Consider the following 26,885-nt stretch of genomic DNA (forward strand, 5'->3'; position numbering starts at 1 on the left):
GTTAATATGAACATGAGTCAAACGACAACTAAAGATTTAATGGACATATTACAAATAAATTCATATGAAAATTTCCTTTGCGAATTGAATGATCACACATCTTGTAAAGACTTCAAGATTCTAATAAACAAAGATATTGTACTAGATCAATGTATTTATTGTTGGCCTTCTTTTTTTGATGATGTTTAACAAACAATTTACTTCTAATGTTGTTTGTCTAGTGTTTGTGTTTTTGTATTTATTCTAGGCAAACAACAAGTTGGAGGATGGATGGAATAGCGCTTCAACGACGATATCAAATAGAGGTTGGCGGAATTATAGAGTGAAGCTTATGCAATTCAAGTTCAAGATCTAAGTTCAGCTTCATCCGCATAGCTTAACAAGTTGAGCTACAATGAAGATCAAGATCAAGCTTGGGTAACATTTAGTTTAGGTTTATATATTATGTGTGTTGGTACTCTAAGCTCAATCATATATACACATACACGTTTTGGTTTTGTATATATATAGTTATATATATACATATATGTTTTGGTTTGATAATTTTTAAGTTTTACTATGAAACAATTGAATATAATTAGAAAACATATTTTTGTTTCATACTCATATGTTTCATATTCTATTATATTTATAAAAATACTATATTCATTGTTTATAGACTTCATAACAATAGTTTACATTTTTCTTCAAGTCTATAAAATTATTTTGTAAAGTTTCAAAACATGGTTTAGCCTAAATGTCAAAATTCACATGTTTACATTTTTATGTTTTGGCCTATTTTGTAAAATAATGATATTTTTTATTTGTAAAGTTCTTTTTGTAAAATAATGTCATTGTAGCATGTTTATTATCATGTCTATAATCATTCCCCAAAGTTTTACATTTTTTGGAATTTATTTGATATTTTTAAACAGGGTTTTAAAGAACTCAATTATAAATGTTTTTATGGCTCACGGATCGACCGTTGGGCGGTCGACCGTTACGGCAGTCCAGAGAGCTTTCCGGTCGGCCGCTGCGGTCGACCGTCGCATGTCCAAGCTAGCGGTGTGAGCATCGGGTCGCGTTCGGCGTGGTTTTTACTAAAATTTGAACAGACCGAACGAACAGCCTACAATTCAAACCGCAACCGACCATTACAAATCGGGTCGCGCGTGCGGTTCGCGTTCCGGGTTTTGTTCGGTTTTTAACATTCATCATAGTATACTTTCACTTGCAAGTTTATCTTTTATATATTATTATTTACCCTATGCCCAGCATGTATTTGTTTTTTAACTTCACATTCAATTTAATATATCTCTTGCATCATGTATGTATTACTGTTTTTAAGTGCAGAAGGTAACTTGTCCTTTGGATTAAAACTAGACTCTGACGTTGCTAATTTTTTAGTAACGGACCTTGCTTTGTCTTTGTGCTAGCAAGCCTTTGACTTTGGTCTTTGTGGAGACCAAAAAAAGCGAGTCTGGACTCATTAGCAAGCATTGGTTATGTATGAATCATTCCCTGCCAACTGCTATTCATATGGTTGATCGAACACTAGCCAATAAAGCCCACAAATCAAAGGCCAGCAAATATATGTCGCGTTGCGTTCGGTTCGGGTCGGTTTTGAAAAATGTGTCAACCCGACCCTGAACCGCCTTCCCTCATAAAACCGCCTTTTTCCGGGTTCGGTCTGGGTTCGGTTCGCCGTCGCAGTTTTTTCGGTTTGAATGCCAACCGTCGCTCACCCCTGATGATATGTTTTGTTGGCTCGCGGTCGACCGTGGCGGTCGACCGTAGTAAGTCCAGAGACTTTCGCGGTCGACCGTCGCATGTCCAGAGCCATAGTATTGTTTTTTTTTTGTTGCTCGCGGTCGACCGCCGAACTAATGATTGCTTTCTAACGGCTAGTTTCCAGAGCCGTTGCTGAGTTGGTTTTTTGGTCTTTTCTTGGGTTTCTCTTGGCTTTGGGGTTTCTATAAATACCCCCTTATACCTCAGTTCTATTAAGCAATCCATGAAATGTTTTAACAAGTTTTAAAAGAGTTTAAGTTTGGTTTTAAGTTTGTTTAAGAAGCTTTTAAGCATTTGAGTGTTTTGGTTTTATGAATCAATTCCACAAGAGCTTGAGGAGATCATCTATTGAAGTTTGAGATTCCAACTATTCTCCCTCTACCTCTTGATCTATTGAGAAGTTTTCTAACTCTTTTCTCTAGCAATTTTATTATTGATTTTCATATTCTTATTATTGCTAGTTTGCTATTTGAGTTAGATTTGATTTTATCTCATTGTTACACACACCCACTTGAGCTTATTGTATTTGCATTCATATTATATTTTGGGTCGGTGAGAGTTGTAATAATTGAGTGTGAGCTTTCATTGTGTTCTCATACATAGTAGAGAACAAACATTTATTGTATTGAGCCTTATTGTGAGATTCACTTTGTAATACACTTGTACACCGAGAGAAGTGTGTGGCGAGAGTCAGGGATCGTCCCAAGAGGAGTGTCGTCGGTTGATGAACCTAAGGAGAGGTTGTAACTGAGCACTTGAGGGAGACACGTCTAGTTCAACACTTGAGTGGGTTGTAGGCGTATAAAACTGCCTATAGGTCCCTGAATACAGCTCGGTACGGTGATTTGATAAACCAACGAGCCATCGGGTGACGTATCTAAACAGGAACGTCAGTCCACAACACCGAAGCCAAGTGACACGCAACGAAATGGATTAACAAGGCGACAAGGTTAACGAATCACACGCAAGCAACGGAATGTATCCATTCGCGTGCGGAATCAAGCCAACGATTCGGGGAGTCAACGAGTCATTCAACTATGGAATGGATTCGAACTCGAACACCAAGGCGGATTTACTACCAAATCAGGATCCAGACTGCCAAATCAGAGTTCAGATCAGCGACAAAGCTCAGATAAACAACGAAACCGGAAAACGGCAAAACGGCACAACACCTAGAGGACTCGGCCAAAACCGAGCCGCCTCTAGGTGGCTCGGTGGCCGAGCCACCTAGAGGTGGCTCGGGGGCCGAGCCACCTGGGCTAAGCGACACAACGGCGCCACACCCGGGCGACTTGGCCGAAGTCGAACCACCCAGGTGGCTCGGCCAAAGTCGAGCCACCCTGGGGTGGCTCGGAGGCCGAGCCACCCATGGGTGGCTCGGTGGCCGAGCCACGGGCAGATCTGGGCCCAGATCCGCTTTCATTTGCCTATAAATAGACCCCCTAAGCCTCATTTGTGAAGGGTTGGAACTTTTGACGGCGAAGCTTTGCTAGATTGAAGGCTCAAAACTTAGAAAAAGATTGAAGCTTTGGAACTTTGAAGACTTGCTCTTTCAGATCCGGTGCTCGGCGATCGTCCACGTCAAAAGAGGCAGGAGTTCGAGAGGGATCGGATCTGAGATCTAAGCGATTATACTCCGGATCAAAGCTTGACCTTTGACCCCGAGTGGGCGATTATTTCCTTGGTGAATTAATCCCCCCGGCTATTATTTCCTTCGCGAAATAATACCCGTTATATCGTGTAGATCCGACCGGATCTAGATCACGCGGTAGTCCACGGATAAACCCCGGCACAGGCGAAGAACCCACCAAAGCGAGTGACCGCAAAACAGGAGCTCGTGATTTGTTCGAAAAAGGAAAGTTATAATTTTTTATTTCTTTTTTGATCTCGTTGTAACCGGATCTTATAAAAAGACCGGATTTTTGTAATCGATGGAATCAATGAAGAAAGCCACAATTTTTCCCGCGAACAGCCACCGACCTCACTGCCGAGATCGTTGCGTCACAGCCGCGGATCTCGATCCCGGTCGAGGAGGAGGTCGAGTACGAATTCGACCAACAAAAGTTCGAGGAGTATCTGTCATCCTTGTCCGGATCGACCTCACCCCACAAGTTCAAGAAGTTCTCCTCCAGGAGAAAGGTACGTTGGTATGAAGAAGTTAAAGCTACTAACGACGATCTCACCTTGATTGACGCCAAAGCTGCGTCGGGTGAGGCTCCACCAACCTCCAACCAAATCAAGCTGGTTCCAACCAATTCCTCCATCACCAAAGGAGCGGTGACTCTCTCAAAGAGAGCCCGCCAAAGGCGACGCCAACGCTTGGCCAAAGAATTCGCCAAAGCGATGGAGTCCACCGACGGAATCCGCTACAACGCGGATCTAAAGAATAGGAGAGGCAAACAGCCTCAATGACCGATGAAGGGCGCCCCCTCCAAGCCGCCAACGAACGAGTGGGTCTGTGTCAAACGGAAACGTTCAACACTGGAGGAGCGCATTTGCAAGCGCCGCGCAATGTCAGCGCAGGCACGGGCTCAAGTCCAAGAGGCCCGTAGAAGGCTACAAAAGGAAGTGGCCAAGAAGCCGCCACCAACCCGTCAAGTTTGGAGGCCGAAGTCTGAAGCGGCGATTCAGACTAAGGCACAAGCAGTGCAGCCTTCGAAGCAGGTTCAACCTCCGGCGAGCCGACCAAAGTTGCCGGTAATTCCCATAGCTACTCCGGGGGATCATGCAGAATCATCCCGAAGAAAGAAGCCAATTTTGGAGTGCCTCGGTCCAATTCACGATGAGAGAGGCAAAGCTCTAGTTCAAGAACGTTTGGGCCCGATGAAGAAGCCCCGAACGACTCAACATGCTGGGGGTCGCCGCCACCCTCAACATGACAAAGAGATCAGGGCAGCTAAGCGCACTAATTTGCGCATTGAAGGCCAGGAGCCCGCTGAGAACTCACGCCCGCCAGGGCATGTCTCGAGGCGTGTGACTTTTGAAAGCCCGAAGAAGGCAGTCCGCCCTCAGAAGGAAACATTATCGTCTGATGACGATAACGTTATACCTGAGAAGTCGTGCCCACACACGATAGGTTACTCCGACTGTCAAACTGACGAGTTGTACTATCATGATGGAAGTACGAGAAAAACCAGGAAGAGGAGTCCTCGAGGACTAGAGACCCAATGTCCCTGTTCAAAACTCATTCGGGTAGTATTGTCGGAGTGCAACTGCACCAATACAGTTCCTGAAAAAGTTTCGGTTTTCGAAAGACTTAGTATCGAAATGCCAAAACCAAGGCCTAGGCGTTTCCGACGAAGAAGAACGGTGGTTGAAGATGGAGAATTTCCGAGAGTCACCACCAATATGACCAGCAAGGGGACATCGGCACGGGATAATCTCGAGTCGATTCTGAAAGCATCCCGGCCTATAACCCGTCTGCAGTCTGGAACCATCAAGCGAGCAACCTATGGTAGGGTTCGGACAAGACTCCCTTCAGAAGATGAAGAATCTGATGTCGGCTCCGCGATTGCATCAGATAATACAATATCCAGCGAGGGACAACCCCGCGAGGCACTTATGATAAGTGCGGAACAAGTGGCCAAGATGCTTGAAGACGCCTTGGCTAAGCAACAGGAGAGCTTCAGGTTCGAAATACAGATGGCCATGCATAACATGAGAGAGATGCATGACCAACAGATCCAAGCACTGACGAACCAGCAAGGCGAACAAAGTCGTCGTAACCAAGTTTATCAAGAAGATGAGGATACAAATGAAGCTCATAATGCCAATAATCCTCCCGTCAACGCAGGGGGTAATGAGAATGCTAGCGAAGACACAGGTGAAAGCCTGAAAATTAAAAACCTTGAGAGCAAAATCAATACATTGATTTCCGCTCAAGGGATGAAGAAAACAGGCATTCCTTGTCCATACCCAAGAGAATGGGAATCGATCCCATATCCGACGAAGTTCAATCTAATTAACTTCACGCCGTTTAATGGGATGGGTTCACCTACTCAGCATTTGATTTACTTCAAATTGCACCTGAGGGTTATCTCTGGTAATGAGCCTCTGATGGTACGGTCCTTCGTTGGCACTCTTCACGGAGCCGCCTTCGACTGGTATCACCGCCTCAAGCCAGGAAGCATGAACAACTGGGATGATATGGAGACTAAGTTCCTCGCCAACTTCTTCGACGACGACACTGAGATATCCATCGGAACGTTGCTCGACGAGAAACAAAAGGACAGGGAATTGGTGGACACCTTCGTCAAAAGGTTCCAGAACAAGGCGATGAACTGCCGGGACCCGATCACTGAGGAGTTTATTCTCCAGACTTGCCACAACAACCTCGTACTGGACGTGTTGGAAGCAATGGGGACAACACCGTCCAAAACCTGGAAGGATTTGAAGGTCCGAGGAGAGCAAGCCGAGCGGTTCCTCAGAAGGAAGAAGGCGGAAAGAGACCAACAGGCAAATAATGCTCCGCAACAGAATTTCGTCCCATGAGGGAAAGGTAAGGCACATGCTAATACAGTTGATGCTAATCAAACTTTTCAATTGCAACCTCAGCAATAGCCGCAGCAACAAGCGCAACAATAATCTCGGGGGCAATGGCAACAACGGCCTCAGAAGCAGAAATCTTCGGAGCCGAGGTTTCCTAAAGTGTATTCCTTCAAAGATGACGAAGTTCCTGGCATCTTTAAGTACCTATTTGAGAATAAAAAAATCCAGCTGCTTGCGATCGTGGATCAAGAAGGGGCTAGCAAAGTGACAGATCCGAAGTATTGCGCATACCATAGAGCGGTCCATCACCCTACCAAGTCGTGCTACCACCTCAAGGATAAGATCCAGGCGCTAATTGATGTAGGCGTCATAACCCCGAAGCCGTCCAAGAATGTCGGAGCAAACACAGTGTCAATCAGCTTTAGATCGGTGCCCACAACATGGTTCAAACCAGAGCGCATCACCAAAGTAGGAATTAAGACATTGAACGATGACCCACATGGACAGCGCCAAAAGGGACTTGTGCCACACACAGCCCCAAACGGCGAAATCCTATGGGTTCATCCTGATCTTATTGAAGATGAGCAGTGGGCGACTTCTTCGAGAAGAAAGGACAAAGGCAAATCCTGCAATGCTACATCCGCAATCTTCGAGGAGGATGGCGATGAAGCTCCTACTTTCCCGCTCTCCGAAGAAGAACAAGAAGTCTTCGCCACTAGAAGCGGAAATGAGTATCACTACAATTATCCACCACCTAATGAGCAAGGGGTGAATAAACGGGGACTAGCCAAAACTCTCACGGAGTGGGGGTGATTACAAGTCCTACACCGGGCGAAGTGAATAACCCGAAAGAGAAGAATCCCCAGGAGGTTCAGAATCCGAAGCAGTCTCGTTTCAGTCGCCCGATTGGAAGAGACAAACCGGAAAGCTCGAAGACTCCACAATTCTTCGATATAATGGCTCAACTAGCCAACATTCTAGCACGGATAACGCTGTATGGGTTGCTGTGGTTGTCCAAGGAAACCAGGGAGGCATTGCAAGAAGCTTTGGCCAATTCAGAGGTGTTTCTGACTCAAATCAAGTCGGTGCCTGAAGAGCCAGAACCGTTGAGTCAACAATGCAACATAGCGACTAAGAACCTTCCCTGCATTACTTTCACCAAAGAGGATATGCAGACGAAGAATTCAAACCATGATCGACCCCTGTATTTTGTTGGGTACATTGGCTCCAGCAAAGTCAACCGAATCCAAGTGGATCCGGGTTCTGCTGTGAGTATTATGCCGCTTCGCTTGATGCACTTCCTTGGCATTCCAGTTAGCAAATTAGCATCCACGGGTACTGTTATCTATGGATTCAACACTAGCGGGTCAAGACCCTTGGGTAAGATCCGGGTAAAGTGTCAAATGTTACGTGATCGATGCCGAAACTTCATATAACTTACTATTGGGTCGGCCTTGGATCCATAGTAACGTTATAATTCCCTCCACTCTCCATCAGTGTTTGAAATATGTCGACACTGATAATAAGGTTAGGACGGTGGTCGCGGATAAGCAACCATTCAAAGGGTATGAGAATTATTTCATTGATTCTCTCCTTTTTTTGTATCGAATCCGATACTGAATCATCGGCCCATGGCACGGATAGCGGAGAAGAAGCTGATACTGAAGCCGGATTTGATTACAATGGAGGTTATGTTTTAAACGACATTGTACCCTTTGTAATCAACCTTGACGATGAACAAACGTCAGAGGGCAGTTGTAACTGGCAACTTGCCAATAATGAAATAAATAACGATTTAGAGTACTCCCTGTCTCTTGATGATGTGATAAAAGAGTTGTATGATAATCCTGATTTGTATATGCCACTTCGATCGTCCTATGTAACCAAGGAACGCCTCCAGCATTCTTTCGGAACAACCCTGGTCATCCCGACCAAAATAGGAGGCGCAAAAGAAGTGATTTACGGTAAAGGGAAAAGTTCTCCATTACCAAATCATTTCTTAAGTGAAGATGAGGATGATGACAAACCTGGTCGGCATTTATCTAAGTATAATCCGGAAGCGCGTAAGCTCATGGAAAAACAGGGATATGATTTCACACTCGGAGAAGGTCTATACTTCGATCGAGGTCCTCGTACTCCAGCCAAAGCGGTATATGTATCAAAAGGAAAACCCGATAATTATTACAAATACGGACGAGGGTTAGGGTATGAGTCTTCTTCAGAAGATGAATGCTGCTGGTTAATCAATAACCAATCATCTAAACAATACAAAAATGGAAATTCGTCAGATTCCTCGGAATGGGATTCCGATACAAGTCTGGGGGAAGCTTTCAAAGCTCTAATGGCGAACATCTGGTTAATCAATAACCAATCATCTGAGCAATACAAAGATGGAAATTCGTCAGATTCCTCAGAATGGGATTCCGATATAAGTCTGGGGGAAGCATTCAAAGCCCTAATGGCGAACATGGCTACAGCTGATCCGTCCACAATGGAAGACGACGATCAAATGCCAACATGGGAAGACCCATGGGTTCATCACCTGAACATGAAGTATGGCGATAGGTTTGAACAGAGGGAACCCCCCACTGAAGATAAAATAGTCCAAGTTAACATGGGTGATAAGGCTAACCCAAAGCCTATATTCATCAGCGATAGTCTTCCCTCAAGTGAGAAGGAGGAATTAATTGCTCTCATCAGGGAATACATTGACGTCTTCGCTTGGAACTATGAAGATATGCCAGGGCTCGATCCCAATGTAGCAATGCACCGCCTCGATATCAAGCCGGATGCCAAACCTGTCAAAAACAACAAAGACGGTTTCATCCGCAGATTATGGAAGCCATCGAGGAAGAGGTTAAAAAATTGATCGAATCAGGATTTATCCGAGAGGAACAACATCCAGACTGGCTAGCCAATATTGTTCCCGTCATGAAGAAAAATCAGGATTTGCATCGACTTCAGGGACCTGAATACGGCATGTCCAAAAGACGACTTTCCTCTCCCAATCACAGATGTCATTATCGACAATACATGTGGATTTGAGAGAATGTCTTTTATGGATGGTTTTTCAGGATATAACCAAATCAAGATGCACCCAGATGACGAGAAGCATACAGCGTTCAGAACGCCCCTCGGTGTCTTTTGCTACACGGTGATGCCTTTCGATCTTAAGAATGTAGGCGCCACGTACCAGCGAGCAATGACTAAGATTTTCCAAGAACATCTCAGGAAAATAGTCGAATGCTACGTTGATGATTTGGTTGTAAAAAGCCGCAACAAAGAAGATCACATCAAGGACTTGAAGACGATGTTCGATCTTATGCGGAGTCATCAATTGAAGATGAACCCCACCAAATCCTTCCTTGGAATGTCCAGCGGAAAATTCCTTGGATTCGTCGTCACCAATAAAGGTATACATATCGATCCTGATAAGGTGAAGGCGATACACGAACTGCAACCCCCTAGAAATCTAAGAGAGCTCAGAGGATTGCAAGGGCGTTTAGCTTACATCCGGCAGTTCATCTCAAACCTTTCCGGGAAATGCCAACCATTCTCTAAGCTAAACATGAAAGGTGTGTCATTTATTTGGGATGATGCCTGCCAAAAAGCATTCGAAGATATCAAAACATATCTGACGAATCCTCCTGTTCTCATTGCACCAACATCAGGTAGACCGTTCTTGATTTATCTCAAGGCGATGAACCACTCGATAAGTGCTTTACTAGCACAAGACGATGATAATGGTCACGAACAGGCAGTCTATTACCTAAGTCGGACCTTGATAGGCGCCGAGTCTCGATATCCGATGATTGAGAAAGAATGCCTCGCATTGGTATTCGCAATGCAAAAGATGCGGCATTACTTGGTTGGACAGACGATTTACGTCATTTCCAATGTTAATCCAGTACGGGTGTTTATGACGCAACCGGCCTCTATGAATTGGCGGTTAGCGAAGTGGGCTCTTCTCTTGCCCCAATATGATTTGCACTTCAAACAACAGAAGTCGATCAAAGGTCAAGCGATTTGCGATCTTTTGGCGGCAAACCCGACAACGGATACCGCAGAAGTATATGATGATTTGCCGGATGAAACCCACGAGGTTAACACTACGTCGCACCAACAAGTATGGCAATTATATTTCGATGGTGCTTCGAGAGCAGTTAATAGGGCAATAACCCCGGGAGGTTCTACAGTTTCCTCTGGAGTTGGAGTTGTTCTAATTTCCCCGGAGAAGCATGTCATGCCTCGGGCTTATTCATTGACTAGTCCATGTTCCAATAATGTAGCTGAGTACAACGCGCTTCTCATTGGACTCAGTTTCGCCAAGGAGCTGGGGGTCGAATATCTCGAAGCTTTTGGGGATTCTCAATTGATAGTCAACCAAGTCCGCGGAGAGTATGAAGTCAGGAACCAAGACTTGATCCCATTCCACCAAGAGGCCATCAAAATGGCACTCTTTTGAAGAATTCTTTATTGAATACATCCCTCGTCTCCAGAACGCTTATGCGGATGCACTGGCAGCACTAGCGGTATCACTTGCGCAGCCTCCCGAAACTAAGCTATTAGTCACAGTAAGGACACATCAACTCTGCATACCCATATACGATATGGATATTGAAGAAGAAGATGATGGAAACATAGACGCCAAGGACGTGAATTCGACTCAAATTGGGTCTGAGTCCCGAGATTGGCGTTTTCCTATCATTGACTACGTCCAATATGGTATTTTGCCAGAGGACGTAAAAGAAAGGGAATCAATCCGTCGAAGAGCACCAAGATTCTTCTATAATACCGAGACCCATACATTATACCGTCGAGGGTATGATGGTTTGTTACTCTGATGCCTTTCGAACAAAGAAGCAGAAGAAGTTCTTAAGGAAGCACACGAAGGAGAATGTGGCGCGCATCAGCCCGGTCCCAAACTGTATGATCGCATCAGGAGAATGGGATATTTTTGGCCAACGATGGTTCGTGACGCAATCGAATACGCCCGAGAGTGTCATGCTTGTCAGGTACACGCAAATTATATGCACCAACCACCAGAGCATTTACACACATTAACCACGTCTTGGCCGTTCGAGACATGGGGTATGGACATTATCGGACCTATTTTCCCCCCTTCAGTCAAAGGCGATCGATTCATTCTCGCAATCACGGATTACTTTTCAAAGTGGGCTGAAGCGATTCCACTTAGAGAAGTGAAGACGAACAACGTCATCAATTTCATCAAATATCATGTCATATACCAACACGGCGTGCCAAGACGGATCATTCATGACAATGGTCCACAATTCATAAGCAACGCCTTCATCAGGTTTTGTGACAAGTTCAAAATTGAAGATGTTTCGTCAACAGCTTATTATCCCGCTGTGAATGGATTAGCTGAGGCATTCAACAAGACGATCATTAAGATTTTGTCAAAGCTCGTGAAGACCAATAAACGAGACTAGGACGATAAACTCAGTGAAGCACTCTGGGCTTATCGCACCACCATACGCACACCGACAGGAGCTACCCCATATTCGTTGGTATACGGATGTGAAGCTGTGCTACCATTGGAGATCCAAATCCCATCCCTTCGGATCGCCCTCGCAACTGAGATGATGACAGAAGAACAACATCGAAAACGCCTCGAAGAACTCGAGAGGTTGGATGAAAAGCGCTTGGAGGCTCAACAACACATTGAGTTTTATCAAGCCAGAATATCTAGGGCTTTTAATAAAAGAGTCCGACAGAGAAGCTTCAAGGAAGGAGATCTGGTCATCGCTGCTCGCCGACCGATAATCCTCAACTCCAAGAAGAAAGGTAAATTTGAACCCAAATGGGAAGGACCGTTTGTGATAGACACAGTCTACTCAAACGGCGCATATCGCCTGATTACTCAAGAGGGCGCCAGGCAATTAATGCCAATAAATGGGAAGTTCCTGAAAAAGTACTATCCCTAGTACATTCAGGATAACCCATTTACCGGGAAGTTCCTTGAAGAATATTACACTTAATATTCTAGAGGATAACCCAAAATCATTTTCACCACCAAAATCCCTCACTAATCAATTTCAATTGACAGTGAGTCCACCAAAAATGGCTTTCTGGCCCTCTTGACTCTTTCCATGAACAAGAGGTCCACTTTCAGTTCAGAGTCCCCTTTCGATAAACGAAAGAACTCCCTTCTTTTTCTCTTTGGTTAAGCCTTCTCATGGTTATAACCGAAGTTGAAATTTCACTCCGATAAACGAGGAACTCATCTTCAGATTAGATAACCAGTCCTATAAAAGGTAACTTTATCTAGATCTTCCAGATTCTCGGAGTGGAGATCCCACTTCTAGTTTCTTTTGCGCTGGAAATAGAATATAAAATTCTTCCTTTCCAGAATCAAGGAATAGAATATAAAATTCTTCCTTCCTTGTATTCGGGTTCGCCTTCACCCTAAAAGAAGACCGGGAAATAGAATATAAAATTCTTCCTTTCCCACACCAACCATTTCCAAGAATTTATCAATCTAGGATTCTTTCCAAAATTTGTCAATTTAGGATTCATCCTAGGAAGTTTATCCCGAATCCTAAGCAGGGATAAGTCTGCGCCTAACACGTGCTGTCGGTTTAGTCTTTCTCCGTAGAAAAAGACACCAGAGTTTGATTCTGGGGTATTTTATCCCGAAGCCTAAGTAGGGATAAGTCAGCGTCTAATACACGTTGCTGGGTAGCCTATTCCCGTAACAATAGCGAAGCCTATGTATTCGACATCATAGCACAAAGTCTCAGAGAATTCACTCTCTTAGCATAACGTTACATGCGGAACGGATTTAGACAATCCGCATGCTAGCCCGATTCAAATGGTAATCAGTAAAGGCTAATCAAATCTGTTGAAGGCTGGGGGTTAGCCAAAAATCCTAAAGTCAACACCTAACACGTGTCGCCGGGTAGCCTATTCCCGTAACAATGGCGAAGTCTATGTATTCGACATCATAGCACAAAGTCTCAGAGAATTCACTCTCTTAGCACAACGTTACATGCGGAACGGATTTAGACAATCCGCATGCTAGCCCGATTCAAACGGTAATCGGTAAAGGCTTATCAAACCCATTGAGGGCTGAGGATTTGCCAAAAATCCTGTAAGTATTATGACCGTTGGGTTCACAATCAACAGAGATACATAATGATAAAGAGAGGAGTGCGCTAAAGAAAAGACTTTATTTCATTAATAAAATCAGACCAAGTTGAGATACAAGAAGACGTCTCAAATCAGATCTAACAAACTGAAGGAAGCAATTTTAGCCTTAACAGCGGCAAGTTTCTCTGCGTGTTCCGCTCGAACCTTCTCCTCTTCTTCCTTCTGAAGCTTGGCATAAGCAAGAACGGCGGCAGCGTCGGCAGTTACGTCTTCTTGAAGCAACGCGTGAAGAACCTCCAGCTCTCCTCTATAAACATTTTGAGCTCTGGTGCTCTCGAGCTCAAAATCTTTTAGAGTCCTCTCCCCTTGGACGGTCCTAATCCCCGTCCTATCAGCAATGCTGTTATAAGCATCTATCTTAGTCCGCAGATGGCGTTGCCGTTCGTACAAGTTCGCAACGATGATTTCTTGCTCTGATATGCGTCTCGCTCGGGCCTTACGCTCGTGCATCCTCTGAATCTGAGCATCGATCATGAGCGGCGTGACCTCATCATATGAGTCGAAGTGTACTAGCTCTTCCAAACGATACATGAGTTCCTCTAAGCAAGTCAACCTTAACTCACATCGTCCAGCTAGCCGGATGCCACCTACACGCTGAATGTCTTTAAGACTATCTGCTATGAAAGGGAGCAAATCATAAAATCTTCCCCGTCCAAAACTAATGGCGGTGGCCGTTTGTTGCATAACTTTCTCTAATTTTTGGAGGATGCCCTTCCTTATTTATTACAATTAAGCCCCTCAAATCTCCAAATTCTACCCCCTGAAAGAGGAGCTCGAGGCGCCAAATCATAAACCCTAACCCTCATATGCAATACCACAAATTCATGTACTAAATTAAGCATGAAATATGCTAAAATTGTGGAGGATTTACCTGAGGGAAAGCTCGAAGATCCGAAAAAAATCAAATCTTGAAAGAGGCTCAGACCACGTGCTCGAGGGGCCTGAGAGGAATTTTTATATGAAGATTTCTGAGGGATTTCTCAGTCAAATATCAAAAGGAATGATGGATCTAAGACAATTATGAAGATTTGAGGGAGAACGGATGCTCGAGGGAAGAGAAAATCCAAAAAGAGGGACAAGGGGGGCCGGCCCTAGGAGGAGGAAAAGAAAGAAGAAAAGAACCCTTTTTATAATGTGGACCAGCCCTGAACCAGACCGGACCAGGTTGAACCAGACCAGACCAGTCCAAATCAGTTCAAAAGAGGATGAACCAGGCCAAACCAGGCTGAACCAGGCCAAACCAGACTGAACCAGACCAGACCAGGATGAACCAGTCTGAACCAGTCTTGACCCAGTCCTGAACCAGCCTTGAACCAGGTTGAACCAGCCTTGAACCAGGTTGAACCAGTTTGAACCAGATTTAAACCAGAACTCAAATTGAAGCTGAACCGGGCATCGAAACAACTTCAAATCGACCGAGGGTTCAGTCCTTGGTTTATTCTTACCTCTCCCGCACATTCGGAAGGATCAGAAGATTTTTTGAACCGAATTACTGTCTTTTTTGGCTCATTATCAAGCCGGTTCAGCTCATTATCAGGCCGGTTCAGCTCATTCGGGCACAAAAATTACTCCAATAAGGTATACGAGTATAAACTATTTCCTATTTTTGGTTGAGAAGTTTTTGGAGAATATTTTTCTAAAAATATTCTTAAGGATAAGTCAACAACACTACGCCGGACAACGCGTCACAAAATAAAAACTCAACGCCAACAATCGATGGTCAGTTCTATGTTGAACCAGCAAACACGAGCTAAAGATCAGAAAATCAGGAATCGACTTCAAGTTTAAAATTCCGATAACGGACAGACAATAAATGCAGCATCGAAGCCCTTACAGATATTCGATAAAGCACCGAATAGCCTGAAGGATTGAAGGAATCAAGAACAGAAGTCATTCCAAAGTCCCGCTATACCGACTGAAGGTTGGGACAATCATATCCAAAGTATTCCAGACCCTTCTATAAAAGAACGAGGCTGAAATACTTTGGAGGGGGTATCTGTAGGCGTATAAAACTGCCTATAGGTCCCTGAATACAGCTCGGCACAGTGATTCGATAAACCAACGAGCTATCGGGTGACGTATCTAAACACGAACGTCAGTCCACAACACCGAAGCCAAGTGACACGCAACGAAACGGATTAACGAGGCGACAAGGTTAACGAATCGTACGGAAGCAACGAAATGTATCCATTCGCGTGCGGAATCAAGCCAACGATTCGGGGAGTCAACGAGTCATTCAACTATGGAATGGATTCGAACTCGAACACCGAGGCGGATTTACTGCCAAATCAGGATCCGGACTGTCAAATCAGAGTTCAGATCAGCGACAAAGCTCAGATAAACAACGAAACCGGAAAACGGCAAAACGGCACAACACCTAGAGGACTCGGCCAAAACCGAGCCGCCTCTAGGTGGCTCGGTGGCCGAGCCACCTAGAGGTGGCTCGGGGGCCGAGCCACCTGGGCTAAGCNGGTGCTCGGCGATCGTCCACGTCAAAAGAGGCAGGAGTTCGAGAGGGATCGGATCTGAGATCTACGCGATTATACTCCGGATCAAAGCTTGGCCTTTGACCCCGAGAGGGCGATTATTTCCTTGGTGAATTAATCCCCCCTGGCTATTATTTCCTTCGCGAAATAATACCCGTTATATCGTGTAGATCCGACCGGATCTAGATCACGCGGTAGTCACGGATAAACCCCGGCACAGGCGAAGAACCCACCAAAGCGAGTGACCGCAAAACAGGAGCTCGCGGTTTGTTCGAAAAAGGAAAGTTATAATTTTTTATTTCTTTTTTGATCTCGTTGTAACCGGATCTTATAAAAAGACCGGATTTTTGTAATCGATGGAATCAATGAAGAAAGCCACAATTTTTCCTGCGAACAAGGGTGTAGAGTGGGATTGCAAGAGTGGTGATTGTAAAGTTTTCGGTTAGCTAGAAAACCGAGTGTGAGGTGTAAACATTATTCGGGTGAACGTAGAAAACCCGGTTGTGTTAGTGGATTTCTCCCCGGGAGTGGGGAACGGAGACGTAGGACGGAAGGTCCGAACTCCGTGATCATTTGATTGTGTTTGTGTGTGCTTTGGCATTCATCTATATTTATGCTCATTGCTCATATTGCCTTTGTCTCATTAGTTAGTTTGTCCACCTCTTTGTTTACATTATTTACCCTTGTGTCGTTTATATATCCTTGCTCATATATTTGTAATATCGCATTGCTAGGATATATTCATTAGTTCATATTACTCATCCTAGCTCATATATATTATTATATTTTATTCTTGCTAGGATAACATGTTAATTAGTTTTAATTGGTATTTAAATCGGATTAGATTAGCATAAGACCCTAATCACCCCCTCTGGGGTCTAACAATTGGTATCAGAGCTTGGTGCTCTTTGATTTAAGGACTAATCGCCTTGAGTTAAAGATCCAAGTTATCTTGTTTGTGCTAATCTAGTTATGATTACATTTGTCTTGCTTGCATATATTCACATATATATCATGAATATAAATGTATTTTGTTTAGGCTATGAATCAAATGTTGCTCCTAAATTCATTAATTTTCCCTATGCACAATGAGCTTCTAGATTAATTTTCCCTATGCACAATGAGCTTCTAGATTTAAACTATTTGTTGAATCTAGAAATATTAACTTATGGGAATTTATTGATTATGCTTATATTTTGCCCACATTGGAGAAATCCAAGTGGAGCAATCATGATAAGAAAATGTTTTCAATGAACAAGCTTTTGTTAGAATTTTTGCTTAATGCTTTTGACTCATCTTTTTCTAACAAATTTGTTCATTTTGATAGTACTTACAAACTTTGAAAATTTATTGAAGCACATCAAGGGGGCTTGGAGGCAATCCGACAAGCTTTGGAGGATTTTTCTTCAAGTTCATGTGGAGCATCATGCACATGGCCACAAGAGGATAACTCTTGTGTAGTAAGCGATTCCGATAATGATTTATCTATTAATGAACTCGCTTGTGCATATGAAAGATTATCTCGTGCCTATACTAAATTGCAAAATAATTTTATTGATCTGGCTTGGTAGAACTCAATATGTTGCTGAGCTTCTAAGCGCTTTTCGTCAAGCATCTCGAGTTCTTCGAGGCGTTTCTGATGTTGCTCTTCGGTCGTCATCTGGGTTGCGAGAGCGATTCGAAGAGATGGGATTTGTATTTCTAACGGAAGGACGGCTTCACACCCGTACACTAAAGAGTATGGGGTTGCTCCCGTCGGCGTGCGCACTGTGGTACGATAGGCCCACAGAGCCGCGCCAAGCTTGTCGTCCCAATCTCGCTTATTGGTCTTCACGAGTTTTGACAACAGTTTTATGATAGTCTTATTGAAAACTTCAGCCAATCTATTCGCTGTGGGATTGTAAGCCGTTGACGAGATATCCTGAATTTTAAACTTCTCGCAAAACCTGATAAAAACACATGCATTGATAATCATAAGAAACTTATGGACAAGTGTGCTAAATCTAGTGCTATAACTTTAAAATTATCTACACACTATGCACACTTGTATAGCAAAGTTTACAAGTGCTCCATTTATGATCGTAAAAGCCATTTAGCTAAATTTTGCTATGATGCACACAAATATAAAAATGTCAATGCTCCTTGTGCATCTCATCAAGTCTCTTCATCACATGTACACACACATGCACCCATTGTTCATCATAAGCATGCTAATGTGTATCATTGTGATTTTTATGGTAGAGTTGGTCACTTAGCTAAGTTTTGTTTTGATTTGCCAAAAGTTTCTAAATCGCAAAATATTTCAAGTAGACCAACATTATTTCAAAATATTTCTCATTTGCAAAATAATCTTAAAAGACCATCTTTATTTGCAAATGTTCCTCATGCACATCCACATGGTCAACATAACCAAATGCATCATCTTCATTGCACTTATTGCAATCGAATGAGTCATTTGCATAATTATTGCTATGACCGGACACGTGTACTAAATGCACCCAAATGAGTTCATAACCCTAAGGCTTTGAGCTTGAATGATAGGGGTCATATCCCTAAACCTTTTGGTACCAAGAACACTTGGGTACCAAAACAAATTTGATTTTAAACCAAGATTTTTAGTGTTTTTATAATTGTTTTTCTTGGTTTTAAAAAATGTATTTTAAACTTTTATGAAAACAATTCCTTTTATTGGTCAATTTTTTTTGTTTTTATGATTATTGGTTTTGTTTTGATGAGAGGTTTGTATTTATATAACCCTCCGGGTTTATTGGGTGTTTATTCCCAAATCATGTTTACCGGATGCTTAAATGTTTATATGGGTTGTTACTAGCTCAAGAGCTAGATATAGTTACCTCTATTTATTTTTAAAAATCAATGATGGTTAATTTTATACTCTTAAAAATGATTTTTTTAATCCATAGTTCATAATTCTTGTATGTTACTTTTGAACTATGAAAATTTTGCTTTGATTTGTTCTTTTGAATTCATTATATAAGCACAAATAGATGATTCAAATTTCAAATATGTTTTATAATGCATTCTATGAGTGATTTGATCAAGTCCTCAAAGAAAGTATTCTTTTTTGATCAAACATCATTTTTGGATTCAAACATTGATTTATGATTTCATTTGAGTGATTTGTTTTCTTTTGAAAACTTTTTCACGGTTCTCATGTTCCCTCATTCTTTTGCTTTCATAAATTCATTCATACATGGTTTTTATGCTTGAGAAATGAGACACTATGCTCACTTTGATATATTTATATATGTTCTCATTGTCCTTATGTATGTGAGTTGTGTTTAGCATATTTTCCATCTATACTTGCTCACATATGTTTGCCATGATCTTTATTTTATATTTTCTCTATGGCATTTTGATAGGGGAGCAATCCTCATATATATATTTTTTATACTCACCCATGCTTACTGATAGGGGGAGCTTTCGCTCTCTTAATTCTTTTGGTTCCCCTGTTTGATGTTGTCAAAGATGGAGAAATATTATGAGTATATTCTTTCTTATTTATATGCATGATATATTATACTTTGTATATTCATTTCATTCATTTCCTTTCATGCATATATCCTTTTTGTAAATTGTTTGTCATCATCAAAAAGGGGGAGATTGTTGTCCTTCTTGTTTTGATGATGTTTAACAAATAATTTACTTCTAATGTTGTTTGTCTAATGTTTGTGTCTTTGTATTTATTCTAGGCAAACAACATGTTGGAGGATGGATGGAATAGCGCTTCAACGACGATATCAAATGGAGGTTGGCGGAATTGTGGAGTGAAGCTTATGCAATTCAAGTTCAAGATTCAAGTTCAGCGTCATCCGCATAGCTTACGAAGTTGAGGTACAATGAAGATCAAGATCAAGCTTGGGTAACATTTAGTTTAGGTTTATATATTATGTGTGTTGGTACTCTAAGCTCAATCATATACACACATACACGTTTTGGTTTTGTATATATATAGTTATATATATACATGTTTTGGTTTGATAGTTTTCAAGTTTTACTATGGAACAATTGAATATAATTAGAAAACATATGTTTGTTTCATACTCATATGTTTCATATTCTATTGTATTTATGAAAATACTATATTCATTGTTTATAGACTTCATAACAATAGTTTACATCTTTCTTCAAGTCTATAAAATCATTTTGTAAAGTTTTAAAATATGGTTTAGCCTAAATGTCAAAATTTACATGTTTACATTTTCAGGTTTTGGCCTATTTTGTAAAATGATGATATTTTTTATTTGGAAAGTTCTTTTTAGAAACCAGTCATTGTAGCATATTTATTATCATGTCTATAATCATTCCCCAAAGTTTTATTTTTTTAGAATTTATTTGATATTTTAAACAGGGTTTTAAAATCAGCATTTCAGCTTTCAAAACCTGTTTTAGCATGTATCAGTTCGCGGCCGACCACCACGGTCGACCGCCATAAGTTCAGAAACTCATTATATGTTTTTATGGCTCCCCGTCCAGAGACTTTCACGGTCGACCGTCGCGGTCGACCGTCGCATGTCCAGAGCCATAGTGTTGTTTTTTTGTTGCTCGTGGTCGACCGTCGCGGTCGACCGCCGAACTAATGATTGCTTTGTAACGGGTAGTTTCCAGAGCCGTTGCTGAGTTGGTTTTTTGGTCTTTTCTTGGGTTTCTCTTGGCTTTGGGGTTTCTATAAATACCCGCTTATACCTCAATTCGATTAAGCAATCCACGAAATGTTTTAACAAGTTTTAAAAGAGTTTAAGTTTGGTTTTAAGTTTGTTTAAGAAGCTTTTAAGCATTTTGAGTGTTTCGGTTTTGTGAATCAATTCCACAAGAGCTTGAGGAGATCATCTATTGAAGTTTGAGCTTCCAACTATTCTCCCTCTACCTCTTGATCTATTGATTATAATTATTTGTTGTTCATATTCTTATTATTGCTAGTTTGCTATTTGAGTTAGATTTGATTTTATCTCATTGTTACACACCCACTTGAGCTTATTGTATTTGTATTCATAATATATTTTGGGTTGGTGAGAGTTGTAATAATTGAGTGTGAGCTTTCATTGTGTTCTCATCCATAGTAGAGAACAAACATTTATTATATTGAGCCTTATTTTGAGATTCACTTTGTAATACACTTGTACACCGAGAGAAGTGTGTGGCGAGAGTCGGGGATCGTCCCAAAAGGAGTGGCGTCGGTTGACGAACCTAAGGAGAGGTTATAACCGAGCACTTGAGGGAGACACGTCTAGTTCAACATTTGAGAGGGTGTTGAGTGGGATTGTAAGAGTGGTGATTGTAAAATTTTCGGTTAGCTAGAAAACCGAGTGTGCGGTGTAAACGTTATTCGGGTGAACGTAGAAAACCCGGTTTTGTTAGTGGATTTCTCCCCGGGAGTGGGGAGCAGAGACGTAGGACGGAAGGTCCGAACTCCGTGATCATTTGATTGTGTTTGTGTGTGATTTGGCGTTCATCTATATTTGTGTTCATTGCTCATATCGCCTTTGTCTCATTAGTTAGTTTGTCCACCTCTTTGTTTACATTGTTTACCCTTGTGTCGTTTATATATCATTGCTCATATATTTGTAATATCTCATTGCTAGGATATATTCATTAGTTCATATTGCTCATCCTAGCTCATATATATTGTTGTATTTTATTCTTACTAGGATAACTTGTTAATTAGTTTTAATTAGCATTTAAATCGGATTAGATTAGCAAAAGACCCTAATCACCACCCCCCTCTAGGGTTTAACATTTATAACTCCCAAATAGTAGATCACGTGACGACAGTCTGGGTTAAAGGAAATAATGATAATATTTTATTTTAAAGAGAGATTATTGTGTTGATAATTAATCCCGCAAAAAAACTTTATTTTCTCTTTTATTTTTATTCTATTTTTATTAATTTAAATAACCATGATATTCGACCACGTGCATTGCACATGCAATCTAACTAGTAAATCTAAAAAAGAGTTAGTTTTGAAAATTTATTCTAGAATGAATTGAATAAATTTCAAGGCATTATTTATATCCTATTCGTTTATGGACCACATACTAGAATTTATTTACTATTAAATGAACTGTCAGATCGAATATAAATGAATATATGGACAAATAATTAACGAACTATTTGTTTATTATTTGGTTCACTTCCATCAATGTCAAGAATGAGTAACTAATACTAAACATAAACTAACAAAACCAAGCTCATAATACACAATAATTTTAATTTTCTTTACTTTCTGAGAGGACGCCGCATTGGAAATCTCAACTGTCCAACATTGTACATATTTAGTTAGATGATTTATACCCATGTCATAACATTAAGGAGAAACACAATTTAACAATGTAGCCGTCAATATGTAAAGGTTTAAGCATATAGGTGCATTACTAGGTAACTCTCGTAATTTACATCATCATACAAAGGCTGGAACAAATCAAATTAAATCTATCAAGGAGGTGTTCACATATGAAATTTTTCAATAGTCTTCGGATTCAAATTTCAAATGGTAATGAAATTAAATGCAGATGGCTGAACCTCCCTCCTTGAACTTCCATGTATAATCTTGATTTCTGTAACTGGTTCCTATACAAATTATTTATGCTAGAAATGACATTGTATTTGTACAATACAAGGGTGGCCAACTCGGACCACCGGTAAACCATAAATGGAAGAATATCTGCAAAACATAATGATAAGCTGGGAAGCTGATAATATAGAGCAAACAAATGTTTTTTTTTCTTAAATGGGAAATAAGGGTCTTAGCCCATTTCATTAATGAGTAAGAGCGAACAAATGCTACAAGGAGTTACAATACGCAGCTCAGAAAGATCTGAGATGAGGGAATCTAAGATAAATTTACAGCAAAGTGGAGTACGCGTTACCGCAGACAGGATCAGTTCACAAGTTTGCAACAAAGTACGCACTTATACCAAACAAGAGACTACAATGGCATGTTTTGAAAGAGTAATTATCTATGGACAGATATCAACATAACTATATTACTATTTATACAGTATAATACATCAAGAGCCGTCACCAAAATGAATGTGTGCAAGAAACTGAACAAGAACTAGTTACACGCTACGTATCCCATTTCAGCATTGCAGGCTTTTTCAGCATCTGAAACAAAGCAAGTTACCAAATTGAGGGTGACGCTTTAAGTGTACATATCAATATCACACAAGACAAATATCTTACCTATGCAAACCTCGTCCCTTGAGTCCTCCATTTCAGTGCTCCAGCATCATTTGCCAATTTGAAGTCTTTTGATGACGCTCTTGAACCTTGTTTCCTGTGTTGGCCTTGAATACTCAATAATGACTGTGTAAATGGATTTTTCGATGACAATGAAGGCAAAGTTTGCTGGAGCCAGGACTCAGAAGGAGATTTTGGCAATGGAGGAGGAAGGAGAGAAAGTGCAAGTGCATCACTATTCCTCTCCTTTTCTTCAACTTTCAAAGCCAATTGGCTATTATCGTAGTCATTCATCCCATTAAAATTTGATTTTTGTTCTGAACCAGATGATAAGCCTACTCCATTTGACTCAGAAATTTTAGACTGCAACTCATCCTTCTGACAAGTTTCATGAACAGAATTATCCTCCATTGTGTTCGCTACACAAAGAGTTCTATCAACTGAATGGCGCTTAGAGAATGAACCTTGATTCTTGCCTTGAGCAGGACTCATATTGCTATATTTTTCACTGACTCTCTCACTCCAATCAAAGCTAACAGTCTTCCTACCCTCCAGTCCTCTCCTAAGAACTGCTAGAGAACCCTTATCTTCATTAAGAGATGATTTCAGAGAATGGTGGCTTGACGAATCATCGAGAGTTTGGGAATCACTCCAGTATGTAAGGTTATTTGATTCACTCGTGAACTTACTTTCATCCTCTAATGGACTGTTCATATTACTGACCTTATGCTTGTATACCACATCCCATGACTGTCACATACCAATAAAAAACAACACCAAGTTGATCAGAATCAATCTATAACAAAACTATAACTACCAAAATTTAGCCTTTTATGATAAAATTTCACCTCATTCGCAGCTTGTGCGATTGACCCATTATTAGAAACTTTGACTTGAGAAGTCAGTGGCAAATGGCTTCGAACTTTCATCCCAGGGATTGGGTTCAACAAAAGAAACGAACTTTTCAAGAAAAATCGAGGAATCAATCCACAAGCTCTCGAAAAATGAGTACCACCCGTATAATCCTCCTCCTCCTCTTCATCCATATACCTCCCAAGCTCTTCGCGATCATAAGCAATCTTCGAAACAAAATCAGGCCTATGTTGATAAGGCAGAGGAACAGGCAACCTTCTATACTTCACATTACCTTCTTTCTCTTCCTCTTTTGAAGAGCTAATCTCTAACGGGCCTGTAGCCATTGCCTTGGCTGCCGTCAAGAACCGACCCATCATGAATTCGCAAGCCTCTGCATCCTTATCAGAGCTCCTCGAATCCTCCACGTCATCATGCTCGCCGCTAAAACCACTGACGCCGCAATCAAAGAAAGATGAGTCTCTGCATGAAAAAGTTTCGACTCCATCCGCAGAGGCTCCACCGTCATCATCCTCAACAAGGGTTGGATCTTGCGAGAGCCCCTTCGGTCTCCCAGGCGTTTGCTCCCATGTAAAGGGGATAAATCCCGGGCTTTGGGCTGTTTTCGCTCTCGGCCCGTTCTTTGAGGCGATTCGTCGAACAGATAGAAGGGGCGCATCAAAATCCAATCTTTTCTCTCCCATCGATGGAGTTTAGGGTCATTCCTCGAGATGGGTATTGAAGAAACGGGGAATTGGGAAAGGGGTAGGGGATAGTTTGGCGGGTAAGTAAGCATATACGGTAACTGACTCTTAAGTTGGGTAAGGAGCAAATCTTTGGTTGCTTTTGCTGGGTGAATTTCTTTCGAGTAGGCAACCGAAAAGGTTTTGAGGAAGGAATGAGAGAGAGAGAGAGAATAAAGGAATGGGTCCAAAAGAGATGATGAAGTTGATGTTTATTGGTAAAGAATTGCGGGTGGGTGTTGAGTGAAGGGGTAGTTAAGAGTCTGCTTGTCGAGGAGTTGATTGGTGATGGAGAATGGTAAAGCAAATAAGCCGTGGATCTCTAGGGGTTAGTTATGCGACTGGTCCACGAGGATTATGATAGGGTCTGGCGTAAAACTATCAGTAAGGGCCTGTTTGGATTTGTAAGGGGTGAAGGGAAGTTAAGGGAAACTGAGAGAAGGGAAGGGAAGGGAATGGAAGGGAAGGAAAGAGAGTTCCCCTTCCCTTGGTTACACCCCAATTTGGGGGTAACAAATTTTATACCATTAGGGGGTGAACCAAGGGGAACTCGGGTGAATTAACTTCACCTCCTAAGTGTTCCCAAACAAGATGAATGGAGGTGAATGGTTCCCCTAACTTCCCTTCACCCTCATTCCCCTCAATCCAAACAAGCCCTTAGACTAAAAGTGCACCTAACAGGGGATAAAAGGTTTAATTGCACAGAGACCACCCCCGAACCTAAATTTGCAGTGTCATTTTGGTACGTAGACCTCCTACGCGAATTTTTTTTTTCACTCCGTTGCCCTCAGGTGGGCTTTACTAATTTCACTCATGGATAATATCTGTTAAATTTTCACCTAAGTTAAAAATTCTTAAGATCCATGAGTCCATATGCCAAAATGAAACTGCGAGGAGAGTAAGTTCAAAACAGTGATACCACAAGGTGACAAGGGGGTCTAAAAATCTCTCTATGTTGTCATTGTTGTGCTCATAAAATATATGGATTTCTGATACAGATCATCTGGTGCATAAGATTTACTGAATAATAGTTTCTGAGATATGATCATGAATGTATATGCTTAGTAATATTTGGTCGAGGCAGATGAAATCGGCTTATTGCTAGTGAACAAGATCTACTAAATAGTTTTATCATGATGGATGAGGTTTTGCCAATTACTCATAAAATTGTGTACGTATAGAGAATTGTATGAATAATTGATTATTGGAAAATATGAATTATGTGATTTTAACTTTTTGTTTTTAATTTAATCATTTGATAATGAGCTTGTTATTTAAATGATTAATATTTAGTAATAAATAAATTGCATACTTTGATTTAGCATTTAATCATTTGATGATGGACATAATTGAATATTGCCAAAATAAAAAGGGTGAAAGAGGCAATAAAAATTTTGAGGTAGTAATCCTCTTTTATCAATAGTATAGACAGATTACATTAAAAACAAATCACGGCAACTAGTCACAAATATCCAATATTAACTTGAAAGCTACGAAATCCAATTTAAAACTCAATTCAATATCTAAAATTGTCAATGACGAGAGAGCGTTTAGGAAAGGAACACGATGGTGATAACCTGGTTCTAGCAATTAAGCACAAGCCACGAGATATATATATATATAGAGAGAGAGAGAGAGAGAGAGAGAGAAATATGGGTATGCTTGGTACCAAGCATAAATTTTGTGCTTGGTAGTGATGTGTCACATCCACATCCACTCATTACTCATGTGAATGTGGTCCCATATTTGAATAAGTGGAGGGAGATGTGACACCTCACTATCAAGCACAACTTTTTGTGCTTGGTATCAAGCATACCAATATTTCTCATATATAAAGAAATATGGGTATGCTTGGTACCAAGCATAAATTTTGTGCTTGTTAATGATGTGTCACATCCACATCCACTCATTACCCATGTGAATGTGGTCCCATATTTGAATGAGTGGAGGAAGATGTGACACCTCACTACCAAGCAAAACTTGGTAGTAATGTGGCCTAATCCGGTCCCTACATCTACATTAGAATTGGTAAAAGGTCATCCACTCATTACCCATGTGAATGTGGTCCCATATTTGAATGAGTGGAGGAAGATGTGACACCTCACTACCAAGCAAAACTTGGTAGTAATGTGGCCTAATCCGGTCCCTACATCTACATTAGAATTGGTAAAAGGT

At 41.3% G+C, this 26,885-nt stretch overlaps 1 protein-coding gene across 1 annotated transcript; it reads right to left on the minus strand.

The window, feature by feature from the left end:
* On the minus strand, positions 22,873-25,070 carry LOC109823096. The gene is made up of 3 exons (XM_020389381.1): positions 23,964-25,070; positions 23,119-23,865; positions 22,873-23,040 (listed from the first exon to the last, which is right to left on the minus strand). Exons 1-2 carry the CDS (start codon positions 24,669-24,671, stop codon positions 23,119-23,121), a joined length of 1,455 nt encoding a protein of 484 aa, XP_020244970.1. The 5' UTR covers positions 24,672-25,070; the 3' UTR covers positions 22,873-23,040.

This window comes from Asparagus officinalis, chromosome 1, assembly GCF_001876935.1.
Source record: "Asparagus officinalis chromosome 1, Aspof.V1, whole genome shotgun sequence".
NCBI classification, from domain to species: domain Eukaryota; kingdom Viridiplantae; phylum Streptophyta; class Magnoliopsida; order Asparagales; family Asparagaceae; genus Asparagus; species Asparagus officinalis.

Bases quoted from the DNA above. Each gene is read 5' to 3' on its own strand.
- LOC109823096 (XM_020389381.1), bottom strand. From the start codon at position 24,671: ATGGGAGAGAAAAGATTGGATTTTGATGCGCCCCTTCTATCTGTTCGA. The intron at 23,866-23,963 runs GTGAAATTTTAT...GGTATGTGACAG, and splicing joins TCGCACAAGCTGCGAATGAG to TCATGGGATGTGGTATACAA.